This window comes from Epinephelus fuscoguttatus, linkage group LG8, assembly GCF_011397635.1.
Source record: "Epinephelus fuscoguttatus linkage group LG8, E.fuscoguttatus.final_Chr_v1".
Lineage (NCBI taxonomy): Eukaryota > Metazoa > Chordata > Actinopteri > Perciformes > Serranidae > Epinephelus > Epinephelus fuscoguttatus.
The window spans coordinates 18,961,993-18,979,334 of record NC_064759.1 but is presented as its reverse complement, the minus strand read 5'-3'; the positions used below and the strand labels follow the sequence as shown (position 1 = coordinate 18,979,334).

Sequence of the window (17,342 nt, the reverse complement as noted above, 5' to 3'; positions counted from 1 at the left end):
AATAAATCAATTGTGCAGATAGAATGCTGCACACTGAGGTTACAGAACAAAGCAATGAAAAGCAACAATCATATTCAACGAAATAATCAGTGCTGTGCGTCTTATTCCATGCTGGCAAACGTACAAATTATCTACAGGCACATGCTAGCTTCTGAGAGAAAAATTACACCCTCCAGCACTTTGGTCTTTATTATAACAACATTGCATTATCTACCGAAATGGTTCCTAGATGAGATGAGAGGTTGCAAAACATGTCAGGATGGAGGGAAATTTACGAAAGGCAGGCAGAGGGAGACTAAAGAGAAGCACAGCGTGTAAGTGGACAAATACAGGAGGAGCAGTCTTTTATTTCCTCCAACAAATAGACGCTGCAGAACGAGACAGAGCGACCATCTGGCCTCAACTTAGAGCAGTGCACTGTAAAAGCACTAAAATCAATGGCAACAACTCTACCTTGGATGCCCACCATTACCCAGATGGTGTGCTTGGAGAAACTGCACAGGCCACCTAACCAGGAGCAGACACAGACACAGACAGAGAGCACCATGCTCAAATACCACCGCCCACCTCGATGATTTTCACTGGTTTGTTTGTGTTGGTAACCAGTGCTGAGGAGCAACGTTGGCCGCCGTGTGCTGACTAAAAGATAGCCCTGTGTTGGTTTTCGCAGGGCGGCTGTGACACAGAGCGCACGCACACTTGCACACCAAGTACCAAATTTAAAAAATAAGGGGGGGTGGACAAAAAGGTCCACTACACACCCACTCAAAAAGGCGCTCATCCTTAAACGAGTCAACAGACTGTGAACGTCCTCGCACAGAAAACACCACCAGTATGTGTGCAATAATACACATAGTGCATATTTTATGCACACCCTCCAGCTTATCCACTAATAAAACAGATAAAATTGTATGAATGCAATTATGTGAAATATTGCTATGTATTTCTTGTTATTTCCACCCAGGCCTATTTTTTAAGTGGACAAAATGGATGCACACATGGCCGGTGTATGTTTTTAAAGATCATATGAAAACATGAGCTTTTATAATTTTTTTTCTTTTGGCATTGAGGCAAATTCAGCAACCTTCTCTCGCATGTCCCCTCTCCTCAGCTTGTCAAAATACAATCTTAGGAACACACAAGGAAAAAAAAGCCAAACACAAACTGCTCCTGCACCGCGAGCAATGATAGATTCTATAAAAAGCAATAGTGCGACTGTAGCACATTTCAAGGTAAATTTGTCTCAGCACTTTGACATTTTTAAAAACAAAGCCTGTCAAGTCTATTTCAGGTCTTCATTTGAGTTGCTGCCACAGTTAAAACACGGGGGAAAAAAATGTTCCTTTGACCAAATGATTTCAGTTCACATCAGTAGAAAGAGAGATTTAAGGGATTTATGCGCTTTCTGAGACATCACCAAAGTCCATACGCGGCGGTGTCAGAGGAGTCATGGCTCTTCAGAGTGCAGCAGTCAATCACAGGGACATCCTGGGCCTGCCCGACAGCTGCTTATGATGCTCAGCACCAAACGCTCCTCTACAGTCTTACACTTTATTCTCTTTCTGTTCAATCTCCCCCTTATTTCATTTGCATTAAATACAAAGAAGGCTTGACAGCGTTCACTCAGGTTTATAGAGCTGTAAAATGCAGCTATACTTCACCCTGTTAAAGTCTAATAACTTTAATTTGAATAAATGTAGCTCAGTGACCTCCCACTGAGCCTGACAGGAATTGTATTGCAGAACCAGAGTGGTGATTTGCAGGTATGCCACACTAAAGACAGCTGCTTTGGAAAGGCCATTTACCACTGTTAGAGAGCTGAAATATAGAATATGTAATTTTATAACATTTCCATCATTTCTACCTACAAGACAAAATAAAAATCTCCACGTTATAAGATGCTCTCACTGCCTGCCTGCACCCCGGCTCTTGCAGTGCTATGTTAATGTGGGCCAATGCCATTTTTTGAGTAATTGTCCTGCATGGCACTCCGCCAAATGTCAAAAACGATTTGCCTCGTGACAAAAACCGTATTGATCTTCATTCTGCTCCTGTCTCTTGGCGGCGCAAAACGTTTCATCGCATCGCCAGGCTCCGAATGACAATTCTCACATTGTTCCTCAGTGAGTGATTGGGAAAAAGACAAGGGCTGCACAGAGAGCTGCTTCTGCTTTTTGTCTCACATGTGTGTGTGTGTGTGTGTGTGTGTGTGTGTGTGTGTGTGTGTATGTGTGAGAGATATCAGGAGGGAGGACTCTGTATTTAACTTTGATTGTGTGTGCACTTTGTTTATAATATAAGATCAAACTTATCCATCATGAATAAATTATTGTTTGAAACTTTCCCATGCTGTATTTTTTAATTTGACACTGTAGCTTTTAATTTAGCAGACTGTTCTTAAATGCTAAAACTTGGTCCCAGAAGGCATGGCAATGAGCCTGATTTTAGCTGGTGACTCAACATGCTGGCTGCAGAAAATGGAACAGACAAAGCAGAGTGCATAGAGGTCACACTAACCCACTATATTTCATCGCATGCTCTCTGAGTGGAGAAGGCATCCTCAATTTTACAGGCAATCGTTTGCGATAATGCTCTGCTCTCTTGTTGCTCACTGCTTGCCCCTATTTTAAGTCAAATGAAAATCCACACACGACCCGAGTGAGGCGAGTAAATGGAGAGGACTGCTCATTTACTCCAAAAACTCCCCGCTGCCGCTGCGAACGCACGGGCGAGGACCCGCACCGTGACGAGCGCGGATAGGGAGCAACTTTCAAGGTTATAATACAAACGTGTGTGTGTGCGCGTGTGTGTGTGTGTTGATGTAAATGTGGACAACTTACCTATTCGAATAACATGAGGCATCCCGTTAGAGTAGTGAATCCAAAAGAGACATGCAATCAGCGATGTCCAGTATTCCCAAATCGCACTCCGGGGAGACAGCCAAGTATTTCGCATTGTTGTAAAGTCGCGGGATCCACTTTTTAAAATTCCAAAGACGACTCAGAATTGCTCATCAAAACTGAATTCGACGGAGCATATATGGATTTGGGTGTCTGCGACAAATTTGCGCTCATTGTACTTGGTGCAACATTCTCTCAGGTTTTTTTTTTTATTCTTCCTGTTACTCACACGTCTGAGAGCGGCTCGGTCAGGATGAAGCCCCCCAGTCCCTCACAGGCGGATCAGTGATACACCTGCGAACGCAGGCTGCTACAATTAGCCTGCAGGAGTCTCTGTATCCCCTCCTACCGCCGATGCTATCTGTCTACTGGCAAGTGCCACGGCAACAGCCGAGCCGGACTCCCGCACCGCTGTGGAGGAGGAGAACTGCGCCTGCGGAACTTTGGGTCGCCTCGAACGATCCTGTCGCCCCGAAACACAAACACAGAAAAGCGTCACGCGATGAGTGCTCAGGGATATCAGCGCACTTCACACATTCAAAAAAGGCTTTCTGCAGTTTAATCACTCCAGTCCGCTCAATCCCAGTCGTGAAACAGTTCATATAACACAGAGGTACTTTGTGAAGGTGGGGAAGCCGCTCCGCTCCGCGACGCTCCCCTCCAGTTGCGCACGGTGATGGCACGAGGCTGGTTATTGAAGAAGGTCCAAATGTGTTCAAAAAGGCTCTTTGTTACACAGTGTGCGTTTAAAAAAAGCTTGTAGTTTGTGCTGGATGGAAAGGCAGTGCAGAAAGCCGTGCATCTGCGTGCGTCTGACGACCCTCCTTGCACGGTGCCACTAGAGGCACGCGTCGTTACGCATACTTGTCAACTATGTCCAAGAAGTATTTTATGAAGGTGAGAGGGATCCGAATAATGACCTGGTTCTCTACTTTACCACTTGTTGTGTACACATGCAGCATATCTGTTAAATTCATATTTTATATAAGGTGACAGGGTTTGTGTGATTTTAAATGATGATGATGATGGAGATGCCGATTTTTTTCTTATTTATTACACTGAGATGGAAATTGCATTTTGTTTTTCTTCGCCTCAAGCAAGAAAGAAAGGAAATCCCCGTCTGCCTGCTTGTGAACAGTGGGATAAATTATTAGCACGAGGGAAATAAGTGTCAGCTGAGGATTGGGCCACTGACAAAGCAGGCTTCTTATCGCTGTTATTTGAATCATTCTGTCTGTGTCAATGAGTACATTAAACCCTCCGTAACTGCTTGGTGTCTATCTGGCCGTCCATTTTTCATGCCTTACAAAGAGCCGTCAAATCCAAGCTGCAGGTAGTCACACAGAGTGAGTGCTGCTCATGTCTGTCTCAGCACTGCAGTGGAGGAGGTAAAGCCTGGCTCAAAGTATTGGGTTACCTGTGTATGGTACAGATTGCAGTGGATGTATTATTCATTTAGCCTAGAACTGATAAGAGAAACTTGTAGCATCATCAGAAGGCTGGAATTAAGTTTGGAGAGATGAAAGCTGCACCCTCTAGGATTTATAACTCTTAAAAAACTTAATTTTAATCATGTTTTACATCTAGTACATTTTTAATATGCAGATGGATAGATAGATGGATTCATTTGGCATCACAAATAATGATAATAACAGTGGATATTTTAGATTTCGTATTCCTAATAAACCAACACCACAAATGGGATTTTTTTTTTTTTTTACTCTAATGATTTGCCGTTTTTAAGCATATTCTGAAAAATGCACTGCTACATTTCTTTGTGCTTAATAGAACACTGTTGATGAGATAGTGCTGCGGCTCATTGGTTTTATTTTTCTGTTTGGAATGGGGGAGAGGAATAAACTGTGCATCAGGGGGCATGCAAGCAAGAACAAGCCAGACTGACTGCCACTGCATATTCATGTCTCCCCGAGCAGATTTATCGCCTCTTGGCACAATGTAAGGACTATCAACGTGAGTTATGTGGCCCGGCTCTCGCATTATCGAGATTCATTGACTTGCTGCTCTTTCAAATACAAAATGTACACAGCTCTAGCAAACAAGACATTCTGGGTCTGTGGGTGCCCTCTATAGAGAGATGGCAGTCTGTGCTCTCAATCACCTGGGCTGATAACTGGAGGGAGTCAGACCCTGGAGCAGGAGAGTTCCCCCCACCGTGACACAGAGAGAGGAAAAGGGAAGCACGGGATGTAGTAGCTCAGTTAGATTTCTGCAGCTGGAGTCGCTGCTGAAGCAAACTGGCTTTGAGTCGTTTGTGTTTCTTACAGGAGTTGGCATTAAATCTTTATGTAGCCATCAGTTTTGTCTCCCCGTCACTCCTTGTCACTGTATGAAGTGCCATATGTTACAACGTCTCCTGCCCTTACAAGAACTAGTAGAAATGCACTGTGGCAGCAGGAGGGAGTGGAGCCAGGAGGATTATTAGAGGAGACGAGAACAGTGCTGGTGTCACCGCATACACGTCATCTCTGTTATGTTGCATACACCATCTGAAATCAGTGTACTCAGGTGAAAGTACTAATGCAGCAATGTAAAAATAGTCCAATACAAGTAGAAGTCCTGCATCCAAAAGAAATACAGAATACAGAAATTAACTAAATGCACTTTGAAAATACTCATTCTGCACAATTCACCCATGGGTATTATCTTGTTATATCACACATTATTTTATTAATTAATATTTTTACTGACGGAATAATGTGCAGTTGTCCAGTGGTTCCCAGTCTAGGGGTTGGCCCCCTCCAAAAAGGATCACACAATAAATATAGGGGTTGTTGGATTATTAATAGGAGAGGAACAGGACTAAAAAGTCTGTTACACAAATCAGTTTTCATTTTCAAATGTATGCAATTTTTGAAATATTTGACCATTTAAATCAAACTGTTTGACAAATTCAGAGGAGACATGTCTATTTGTTGGAAATGATAACAACTCATAGACACCTAAACATAGTCTGGATAAAATAATGGGCCGAGCCACCGTGACATCTTATTGTAAAGTCTCGAGTTAGGCATTATGGCCGTAGCTATCTTGGATTTATGGAGCCAGAGGTGACCGGTGTTGGGCCTGTTACTCTAAAAGTGTAATATATTACTCATTACTTGATACACTTGCCAAAACTAATAATATTACTGTACCTATTACTCCCTGCAAACAGCAATTTGTTACACCACTCGTATATTACTTCTCTGTTATACCCCATAAAATCGGTAATTGCATATCTCCTGAAAATTTAGATGTGTGCCTCTGTGTGAATGTCAGGGTAATTGCTGCTAAGTGTAGCTAAGGCAAGATATCTTCTTTTTTAGCTGGGGTTTTCAGTTCCCCATGACCAGTATTTTCCCAAAGCTCTGCCTGAAAGAGGGACGGTCGCTCGTTGAGCAACATTTTCACCCACCAATCTGAATTACTTCTTTGTAGCTGCAGCTGTCCATGACTAAAATCCAATTTTGGTTGTTGAGCCAGTGCAGGGCTGCAGCCGCCATCCACGGAGGACTCACCTTTGGTCGGGTGTACTTCCTGGAGCTTCAAATTGTTGTGCTGTCGGTTGTAGTACCCGAGATGTTTCAGACCGGAGGTTTGAAGATGTATTATTTGCAGTGGAAAGAGTTTTAGTCGGATTACCTGCAGCTACAGTGTTCTTGTTATCTTTCCTACCCACAAAATAAAAGTGATATTCTTAAATTGATATATTGGTATATTAGTGATATTTCCAGCCATTAAAGGCCCGTTTCCACCGCAGGAACTTCGGGGTAATTTTACGGGGCCAGGGCCGTTGGTGCGTGTCTTCACTGCAGGAACCACCCCCGAAGGACAGAGTTCCAGAACTTTTACAGGGGCTAAACAAGTCCCTGCCTCAGAGTAGGTACTCAGAACGGCCCCGAAAAACTCCTGGCTGGGGCTTGGGGATTACTTGGTGCTGATTTGATATACTCAAGGCGGAATGTGACATCAACAGAAAGCAGCAAAATAGCCGGCATTTTTAAAACTCAGCAGACAAGGGTTAGCTCGTTCATAGCTTCCACCACCATGTAAAGAAACTCAATAACCAGTCCCTGAAAAAATATTTTTTCCAGCGGCTGTCTTAGTTACAACATGATTGAGCTAGCAAAGCAGTTTTGTGTTGCTATGTGTGGTATTTATTCAGTTTTGGGAAATCACGATGTCTAGAAAGCGTCAGTGGCTGCAGCTGACAGGGACAGCTAACAGCAGCAGCAAAGCTAACATCAGGACGTCATCTGTTAAAAGCCTCCCGTTGTCAGAAACGACATGAAAAAACTCCAGTTAGCTCAATAATGTTGTAACTAAGACATCTGCTGGAAAAAAAATTTTTTTCACGGGCCACTTTGTGAGTTTAGTGAGTTATTACAGACACCGCTAACAGCGTGGTCAAAATGGTCGCGCAACAATTACATCACATCCAGAGCCCGGTAACTTTACCGGAACCTTCCTCCTACTCCGTTCTCTCAGTGGAGACACAGAGGTTGAGAGGGCCCAGCGAGAGGACGTTCCTGTAGTAGTTCCTGCCCCCCAAATAGTACCAGGAACTTCTTCAGTGGAAATGGGCCTTAAGGTTAGCATTTCCAGCTAGCTTGCTGCTTTGTGACGTGCCTGCACGGCGCAACAATTTCAAAAATGCGTCGGCTGATGTGATGTATTTTAAGTGTTAACAAAAGTAATGTTGTGAGGAGTTGTTTGGTTTTGGGGTAAGTGTAATCTTGTTACTTAAATTTTATTAGTAATTAGTTACAGTACATCACTGGAAAAAGTAATGTTGCTGCCCAACACTTGAAGTGACCCTATTTGGATGAGATGGTGGCGATAACTCACCAAGCTAACATTTAAACAAAACGTACTTACCAGAAAAACTGAATATCTAACTTCTTAGAGGGTCTTTTAGTACAGCCAAACACAGAGCAAGATTTTTATAGGTGACCAAAACACAACTAGAGTTACATTTAACTTATATTAACTGAGACCACACTGAAAACAGCTACAGCTATGCTTACACTCTGTGAATCTGGGGTTACACCATGATTATGTTAATGTAACTTTGTCACTGTGGTTGTAACTTGTCAATGGACGGCACGCTCCTCTTACTCAAAGCGGTGACGCCCTTAATGATGCGTAACTTTAAGCCTTAAGAACATACAAACAGTTGAACTGTATAAAAATTCACCCCACCCCCACGTACAGTTGTCATAAACGGGGAAATTTGCCTTTGAGACCAAAACCATTTTTGCACGAGGCTGTAAATTTGGGCATTTTAACATGAGGGTCTGTGGGGATTGACTCACTTCTGGAGCCAGCCTCAAGTGGTCAATACAGGAACTGCAGTTTTTGGCTTCATTTTTCAGTACTGGAGGTTGCTGCTTGCATCTGACACTTATTCCCAATTTAAGGGCATGAGCATCATACTTAAATTGGACGACCCATTGATATAAAACATGGTAGTATTTTGGTAAAGGTTGTCTTTATATGATATTTGTGCAGGGCCATGTTGGCGCAGAAAAGAAGCACAGAAGTGTCAAGTGACTCTTACGGACACTGGGGTCCATTCATCCAGCCACTGCTAAAATAACTCAGCCCAGACTCCACTTTGAGTAAATTAAAAAGTCATTGCAGTTGACACTTTTTAAGCAGGTCACACATCCATACACGACAGCACAGTCAGCTCTATTTTTTCCCTGTGAAATGATTGCTGTTGCATTTACAAGCGGCCGGCGATCAATGCCTCGTCTGGCAAGTTGGTCATAACTAATGGCTCCAGAAACATCAAGTCTCCATTGTGAAGCTGGAGACATTCACAAGAGGTGTACTTAGTTGACTGGATTGATCAGCACATTTTGTTTAGTTTTTGAAGATTGTGAGAGAGGAGAAAGAGGACAATCAATTTCCACACAGGGTCTTTCACTGCTTGCTTACACACCTATGATTGGCTGGAGAAGATGTGCAATCCAAGATGTTAGATTGTTCATAATTATTTGGAAAAATTGCTGCACTTCGATTGAGCCTCAAAAATGAATCATGTGAAACATTTTCACTATTGATTTTGTTTGTCTCTTCAGGAGAAACATAAAGAACTCCAGTCACCAGACTGAACATAATGCTGAAGATCGAACATCTCCCCTCAACAATGGGTCAATAGGAACTCATTTCTAAGTCTTAGTCTGTGCTTATAAATTAGATGCCTTTTTTCTCCAAGTCTTTTTGATTGCATTCACTTTTTTAGATGGTGAAGCTTTAGCTTTGTTAAAAGAAAAGATGATTGTTTCATCAAAAGGCCACAGAGTCAACTTTTCAAACTATGAAGGAGTCGTATTGATCTCTTCGGAAGAAAAGATAGCAACGAATCAAAAATAGGTTTGAAGGCATAGAAGCTTGATGTTTGGGAATAAATATTCCATATTTGGGTTTTCATTGTGAGTGGAATAAAGTCCACCTGCGATGTCTATTTCATATTTCTTCCCTTTGTTAAGGCCCTGTGTCTTCATAGAAATAAAACATTTCAAAAAGCTGTGTTCAAAGCACCGGTCCGCTGTCACCCAGGCACAGAGCAGCACCAAGACACAATATCATATAGCTGCTGTTCATACATTGCTGCCATGACAGCGTCTGTGGAAACTCCATTACATCAGGTTGACAATGCCCATGCAGCTTTTGTGGGCACACAGATAATTAAATGTCGATTTACCCTCTTCAACTGTACCGGGGCAATATAGCTGCTATGCTGACAGATTGAACGCTTGCTACAGCCGCACGCTCTTATGATTCAAGGCAAGGTGCCATGTGCAGACAAGGTTATGAGGAATTGGCCCAATTCTGGCGCTGATTGCAACGTTTACTGGGGCTCTATACTGCTCTGGCTTGGAGTTAGAGACTGCTCAAGATGTATGTGCTGCTGCTGACGTATGTAGCAGTGGCGTGTCGGGGAGAGGGGAGACAATCACAACCCTGATCAGTCATCCAGACAGTCTGTGAGATGGGAAATGACTGCTAGCGGGGTTCAGCCACTGGTTATAGATGAGAAAGGCACAGAGTAATAATAGATTCCTGACCCAACCTGATTTATCAATTGAATTATTAGTGTTATCATCTTTATCATCCCCGTCATCCATCTTCAATAACCACTGGATGCCAGCTTAAAATTCTGAAGCAGTTAGTACACATATATAAAGAAAAATAAAAAATGAAGTCCCAGCTGCTGTTTCATGACCTTTAAATCAACACTTCTATATTTGGAGTTTAAGTCAATAGAAGCTTCTATAAAAAAACATGATGAATGTCGTGGTTACAAAGATGCTTGTACGAGCCTGTCAAATAAAGAACAATTCCCCCCGCTACGACAAATATCCGGTGGCGCAGCTCTCAAGTGACTGGTTCTAAATGTGTCAGTCGACCTTTAAGGTCAAGGAGGTGAACTCGGGAATTAAAATCACACTTGAACACTTCAGCTGGAGAACCTATAGAGTGCAATCAAGGAGTGATTAATTTTCTCCTAAAACTCACTGTGATTATACTTGACCTCTGCGCGCACCATATGCATCACCTGTCCTTACCTACACTCAGGCTGTCATCAGGACGTAGTCACAGCCGGGATGTTGTTTTTGTCCTGTACGGAGGTCGTGTCATTTGCATAGTCATTGTCGCACTTTGGATATTTTGGTTCCTTAGACTGAGGGCAAGTTTTTGCTTTATTTTCTGAGCTCTCGGTGCTTCACACAACAGTATGCCACAGTTAAATATGTAGCATGTATTCAGAAGCTCTACACATTTACACCTGAAATAATGGACGCTGGGTTTTGACAGATCTGAGGGAAACAGCATTTTCCTACTATGCACCTTGGGCATGGAATAATCTGCAAGAAGATCTAAAATAAGAACCTTTTATACCCACTGATGAATTTAAGGGCGTCATAAAGAACGTGGTGGTGGTGGCCCATTGGTTGTTCTTGAGGCCATTGTGTTAAATAATTGTTCGTCTGTTTTATGGTGAATTTTATATATTGTGCTGTATTTTAATATGATGTAATTTTGCATGACTGCTACCTATCTCAGTGGGACTTCTGTTAAAATGAAGGTAAAATAAATGAATGAAGTCCTGCTGTACATTCATTTATGATGAGTTTAAAAATTTTACTTTAGCCAATGGTTTCCAAGTGGTCCAGCCACGGGCTCCAGATTTCTCTTTAGTCATTAGCTCAAGGTCCACACAGGTAAAAACGTTCAGCGTCATACTTGTGTTTGGCCATGTCGTCAAGCTAGTTTGCTGTCTCTGTCAAGTAGCTGTCTGTTGGTACTTCAAAATAAGTGTGTTTTTTTACAAACTTGAGACATTTCCCAAGTCACTTGAGGTCCGTCGGGAATGGACTTGAGACCTAGTTTTGGACCCCGACCCCCGACTTTAGAGCTGAGCAATATATTTATATTAAATCGATATCGTGATACGAGAGCAGATATCACGTTAGATTTTGGATATCGGAATATCGTCAGTGTTAAAGGCTGTATTTCTGTAAAGTTTAGTTTAGTTTAGTTTAGTTTATTTAGTTTATAAAGGACAATATGCACTTACATTCGTCATTCATAAGAATAATAGATGTGTGCACCAGATTTAGCAGAGAAGCTAATTTCCATCTGTAGTCCTTAAAACACATTAAAACAATCAACACAATGAGACAAACAGACCTAAAATGCACCATGCCAACAAAGACAAACATAGCATAATATACAATCAACAGTATCAAGTTCACAAAATACAATACAAGAGTAAGGTGCCGAAACCTACAACCAGAGCAAAGTGCTTGTAGGACAATAAAGTGTGAGATTCATCAACATATAAAAACATGAATACTGTACATAATACCTCAGCGACCATAAAATAAACCCTCAGTTAATGTGACAGTAAGAAAATATATGGAGTCCTTAAAGAAATTACAATTGTAAATACCAACGATGGTAATTTATGCAATACAGAAAAGTTACAGAGACATTTCTATACAGCACTAATGGTACTACAAGACATCCGATTAAGAAGTTTACCCCTTGATGTCTGCACATTAGATATACCCCATGTTTGCCCAGTTAGAATTCGTAGACAGTGTCACCAGGTTCAAGTTAATGCTGATAAGATTGGGTAGATAGTAGCCATTTTTTTAGCTTCAAGACAAAAGCGATTATAACCAGGGATGTTTTTTAAGTTGGTAGGAAGCCTATTCCACTCCTTGATAGCCTTGTAAGAGAAGGCGGTTTGTGCAAATGCAGAACTGCGCTGTGGGATATTACAGTCTCCTCTAGATGTAGACCTGAGACAGTGATAGAAAGTGATATCATTTTCTGAGCTTATCGAACTGTTCTAGCTGATCTATGATTTGCCTTTGCCCACTTAAAAGTCTTAGGGCTGCTGTGTAACTGTGCCTACTTAGGGCAACTAAAAAGTTCATCTTGAGTGCGTCGCTACAAAGGACACCCAAGAAAGGACGGCAGCCTACTAAGACACCTGGTAGCAATCTGTCTGTGTCTGTATCTGTTCTGTGAAGCACTCATATCAGTAGCACTGATCAAAGTCATGACTGAAATGTTTGCTGCTGTTTTTAATCACTTTTTTATTATTTTTTGCACTTTGAGCACCCTTCTTTTTGTGCTCAGATGTCCTAAATAAACTGACATTGTTTTGCATTGATCTCAGTTGGTGAGCCTTTTTTGTGGCTGTCCAGCCCAGTTGCATTGGTGTGTGGGTATCTCCTCTGACGTTCTTTACCCACTTAGCCATTATATCCACATTACAGTTATTAGTGATCAAAAATGTAATTGTGTAAATATTTGTAAAGGCACCTATAGCCAACCTATAATATCGTACAGTATCAATATAGAGGTATTTGGTTAAAAAATACGGTGATATTTGATTTTCTCCATATCGCCCAGCCCTGTCAGACTGTAAAATGAAAGCAAACAAATGCCAAAAAAGATTAAAGAAAACAGACACTTCAAAACCTTAATTTCAAGTCCTTAACAGCATCTTTAAACAAGGCCGAACTTAAATTGCTCAAGTTATGATTGAATTTCATATTTAAAAAGAAAGACAGATCCACATTTGTTGTCCTGTTACACAACATTCCTTCTCTGTCTGTGTGATGAGACTGTGCTTTGCAAAATATCCTGTTATTTTTTCATCTTTTCCCCCCTTACGATAATCAAATCTGACTTTGACTAAGAGCAACATGTGACAATTTACCTGACTGTCATACACTGAGCCTTTTCAGCTGCCCTAGTTGTGATTGATGATATACATCTTCTAGTAAAAGTAACCATTCTTTAATTTTCTCAGTTTCTGGCTGCTCCCAGTGCAAAGATCCAAAGCTATAATAAGCCGAAACCTCACTTGAGTTTATTCAATGTACAAAATCCAAAATAACAACAACCCTACCACAAATCCAGACACTCAGTAATATCCTACACATAATGCAGTAATACAGAAGGTGAGGAGAAGGAGTGGAAAGGGCAAACACATCAATATTTCTTGATACACCCGAGGTACCTCATTCACAAACACAATAGGCATGGATATACTGTATCTGCGGCTGCAACCACCAATTATTTTCATGATCGAGGAACCTGCTGATTATTTCTCAATTTTGTTTTAAACATGTCTGAAAATAGTAAAAAAAAAAAATGCACACAAGCATCTTTCATTGTCAGACCAACCCTCCAAAACCCGAAGACATATTCCACATTTAGGAAGCTGCACAGGGTGTTTGCATTATATTCCTTTAGCTGATTGTTTCAAATATAGTGAGCAAGAGTGAGGGATGGCTGCAACACTATCAAGATTAAAATGCCATAAAACCCTCATGTCACAGGGAACTGGTGTGTTTCTTTATTAAACTTAATAAAGCTGCGTTCACACACAGTGATGCTGATTTCCCCCGTGAGAGCTGCACTGTGCTGAGCTTCATGCGAAGTCTCAGGTCTGGAAGTTTTTCACAATGTGAATTTGTGTAAAAACATAATTATGGGTTTTTAGTTTAGAACTACGGGAAGGCCATCACCGAAGCATCCTTAAAGTGTGTTTACTATCTCCAGAGAGTTCGTTCAGTGCTTCAAAGTGAGGCGGAATGAGAGGGCCGGGTATCATGACATGCCTCGCAAATACTTCCGTAGCCAGTACCCACACAGCTTTGCCTCGGAGGTTATCTTCACTCTCCACTCAGTTCACTCGAGTAGCCTATCTATCAGTGACGGAAAGGGAGCAGCGGTGACAGCCACAGCACGATTAGACGCTATGTCGGCTAATATTGCGCAGGCAGTTGAACAGGGCGAGCCTTTGTTGTTGTTTACACAGCGTTTGCCCATCATTAGGCTTGGCAAGGCTGGCTGCCTACTCCTTTTATATTAATTAAAATGAATATACAGTAAAGGCTGCACGTGTGGCTCCCAGCCAGAATTTTGAAGTAACACTCAATTAACCTCAATGACCCTGTCTTACACAAACAATGAGGAATTAATTATATGCAGCATCCAACCCAGACAAGCTTAGTGGCTTGAAAACTACATTATAAATTGTTTAGAATGCATTTCCACCTTGTTTTCGTTTGTGTCTGCCAAATCAATGGCCCATTAAAAAATCTGCAGCAACATAAAATGGATATCATGAAAGCGCAGGTGTTTGCAGAGCATGGCAGCTCTAGGAATCAGCAGGGTTTTGTATATGATTATCCTCTCGTGGGCTCCTCATTGATTTGACTTTAATGTTAGACAGACGTGAGCTTGTCAGATATTTTGAAACAAGAGTGAACACGTCACTTTTCTTTTTGCGTGGCAGCAGGGACGCTGAGGTGTGCTGCACTTGACGTTACTGCTCTTGTTTGACAGAGCGGTCCTCGAGTCGGTCGTGTTGGTCAAAGAGAGCAAATTCATGTCAGGCAGGTCACACATGATGGCAGCTTGAGGACTGCCGTGTCTGAATGTGTCTGTGTAAACACGTCCCACTCCGACACACAAACATTGACAACCTGTGAAAGAAAGTGTCTCCCTAATTTGAAATGTGTCTGCATTTGTGCACAATACAGTGATCCGCAGACTTTTATGTTATCACATTGGCAGTTATGAGTAATTGCACCCTGCAGCAGTCCCTACCCCTGGACAACTTTTAATTATGTTACAAAGTGTGCACACGCTCTCCTGCATTAATGTCTCCGCTGGAGTCTTGAACGATTACATTCACTCTGGTGTTGTTAGGAGAACCGGCTCCCCTAAATCATGAAAACATGTTTATTAATCTGCGATAAACTCACACCATGGTATTTGTTGATTTGACTCAGGGATTATCCTTTGTGTTATATGTATGATCAGGAATTTAAAAATAATGTGTCGCAGAGTGGCTGTGTGCCTACAGAGAGGCAGAAGGAGAAAAGAAAGAGAATAGCAAAGATAGAGCGCTGACAACATGAATGAATGAACCCACTGTAACGTATTCCTCGGGCACCGTGGATCATTTATGCCTTGTATGGCCTATGCCTGAAACAGCTCTCCCCGTGGAGACGAATGTGTGTGTGTGTGCTGTCCATCATCGGAGGAGCAGATGAGTGTGAAGTGAAGCACATACCGACCAGCAGCATGTCACTCACAGTTTCATGTTGGGCAAGTCCCTCTTGTCACACTCGAGTCGAGGAACATATCGAGGCAGGATTGCTTCACAATCGTGTTTGACCAGTAGATAAAGATATAAAACAAACTTATATCATTATTTTTTGCAGGTGAACAAACATGATTGTAAAAAATATCATTTAATTTTTGAAGCACTTTTGTGATGCAGCTCACGTCGTTACACATGTACACACCAGATTCTGTTCAATTAAAAATGTTGCAACAAGAGCTCAATTATTTCGGTAGTTTATCAGATACGCACTAGGGTGGATAATATAAGAAAGTGTGCAGTATTACTCCAACAAGTCTCCTATTCGTACACTTTCTTCCCTCCGGAATTTCTTAATATCCTAAATGATATGAGAGCAATTTTCCAGAGAGGATTAAATAGACCTTTGGGATACATCTGATGAGATAACATGATGATGAAACCATGAAGGTGTACTCAGTCTGATAATAAGTTCGGAAATATTGCATTCTTTTGTCTTATACTTAACATCAAGTTATCATTCATGGAAGATTTATTAGATATTTAAATGCTGATGAGTACAAGACACGCTCCTGTTTAGGTATAAGACGTCTATTTAATGCCTGACTGCTATGTCCGCTCACATTAAGCACTGTGGAAAAATGACCACCACATTTACTGAAGTAATCACTGACTGGGCTTAAAGGGGGGAAAAAAAAAAACATAACGAGAGACAGGGGGTCGGTTGGAAATGTGCTCTTTCAATCAATGTACACTGCACCGTGCTGGCTTAATCACAGATCTTGTACATGGATAATCGCTACAAGTGAACCTTGCCTGGCTGACATTTGCATATATTGAGTTACAGGAGTCAGTCTCACTCAGACTCTATCCGGTGGATCACCATTTGTGATGTTATCTACGCAGAGCTGAAAAACATCAAAAGCACTTTCTTCCAATCATTTTTCACACATCAGCGAAGTTATGGTTTGATGTTGATTCTGTTTAATGGAGGGCTGGAATGCAATTCTGAATCGATTATAGAGCTGCTGTAATTTTGTTGAAGTGGATGTGGAAAATGTCACTGCTTCTTATATTAGGTTTAAATTCTCCAACAAGTCTTCCAGCCCATGCAACAATGTATGCTTCTGCCTCTGAATTGACTCTTCGCCAAGTCTTACCTCAGGACGCAGACTGGCCAATCAAAACATAGCATTAGCGACAACAACACAGCTGTGCTCCATTGTCTCTATTGCTGTCGTTTCAGATTTCCTTCATTTTCAGGCTGGATTTGTGGATTTGGAGCTAAATGTTGTGCCTGGGGCACGTCGTGTATTAATGATACTCGTTACCTGGAGAGGTTGGAAAAAGATATACGTTTCTTCCCTGTTCCAAAACCAAAATCAAACCCTGGAAAGTGTAGGGTTAGCTAGCTAGCTACTGAAGATATAGCCTACTGAATGTATACACATGCTGCTTTTGCTTTTTAATGATTATAACAGTGAAAAAAAGACTGACCCTGCTGTACAGGAACCAGTGAAGGGAAGCAGGGAAACTTTGCTAATATTAAACCAGCTCTGTGTGATTGCAGTGTGCGCAGATGAATGTTGTTTGACTTCCCTTGGAGATCCCTGCCCATTCGACAACAGAGGTCTAGGTGCTGGCAGCAGCACAGGGGCAAAGCCAAACACTGTTCATTTGCACACACATCGCAGTGTGTGCAAACACTGTTCATTTGCACACACTGCGATGCCACACAGCTGGTTCAATATCAGCAAAGTCTCCCTATCTGTAGCCTATAGTTCAGCTTTAGC

General features: G+C 41.8%; 1 protein-coding gene across 1 annotated transcript in view; it reads right to left on the bottom strand.

The window, feature by feature from the left end:
• The window catches only part of grik3 (glutamate ionotropic receptor kainate type subunit 3), a 132,461-nt gene extending 128,736 nt beyond the window's left edge, over positions 1 to 3,725 (bottom strand). The window contains exon 1 of the mRNA XM_049582999.1: positions 2,841 to 3,725. Within this exon, the coding sequence (XP_049438956.1) occupies positions 2,841 to 2,955 (115 nt within the window). The 5' untranslated portion in view covers positions 2,956 to 3,725. The remainder of the gene's footprint in view (positions 1 to 2,840) is intronic.
• Between the last annotated feature and the right edge of the window lie 13,617 nt (positions 3,726 to 17,342).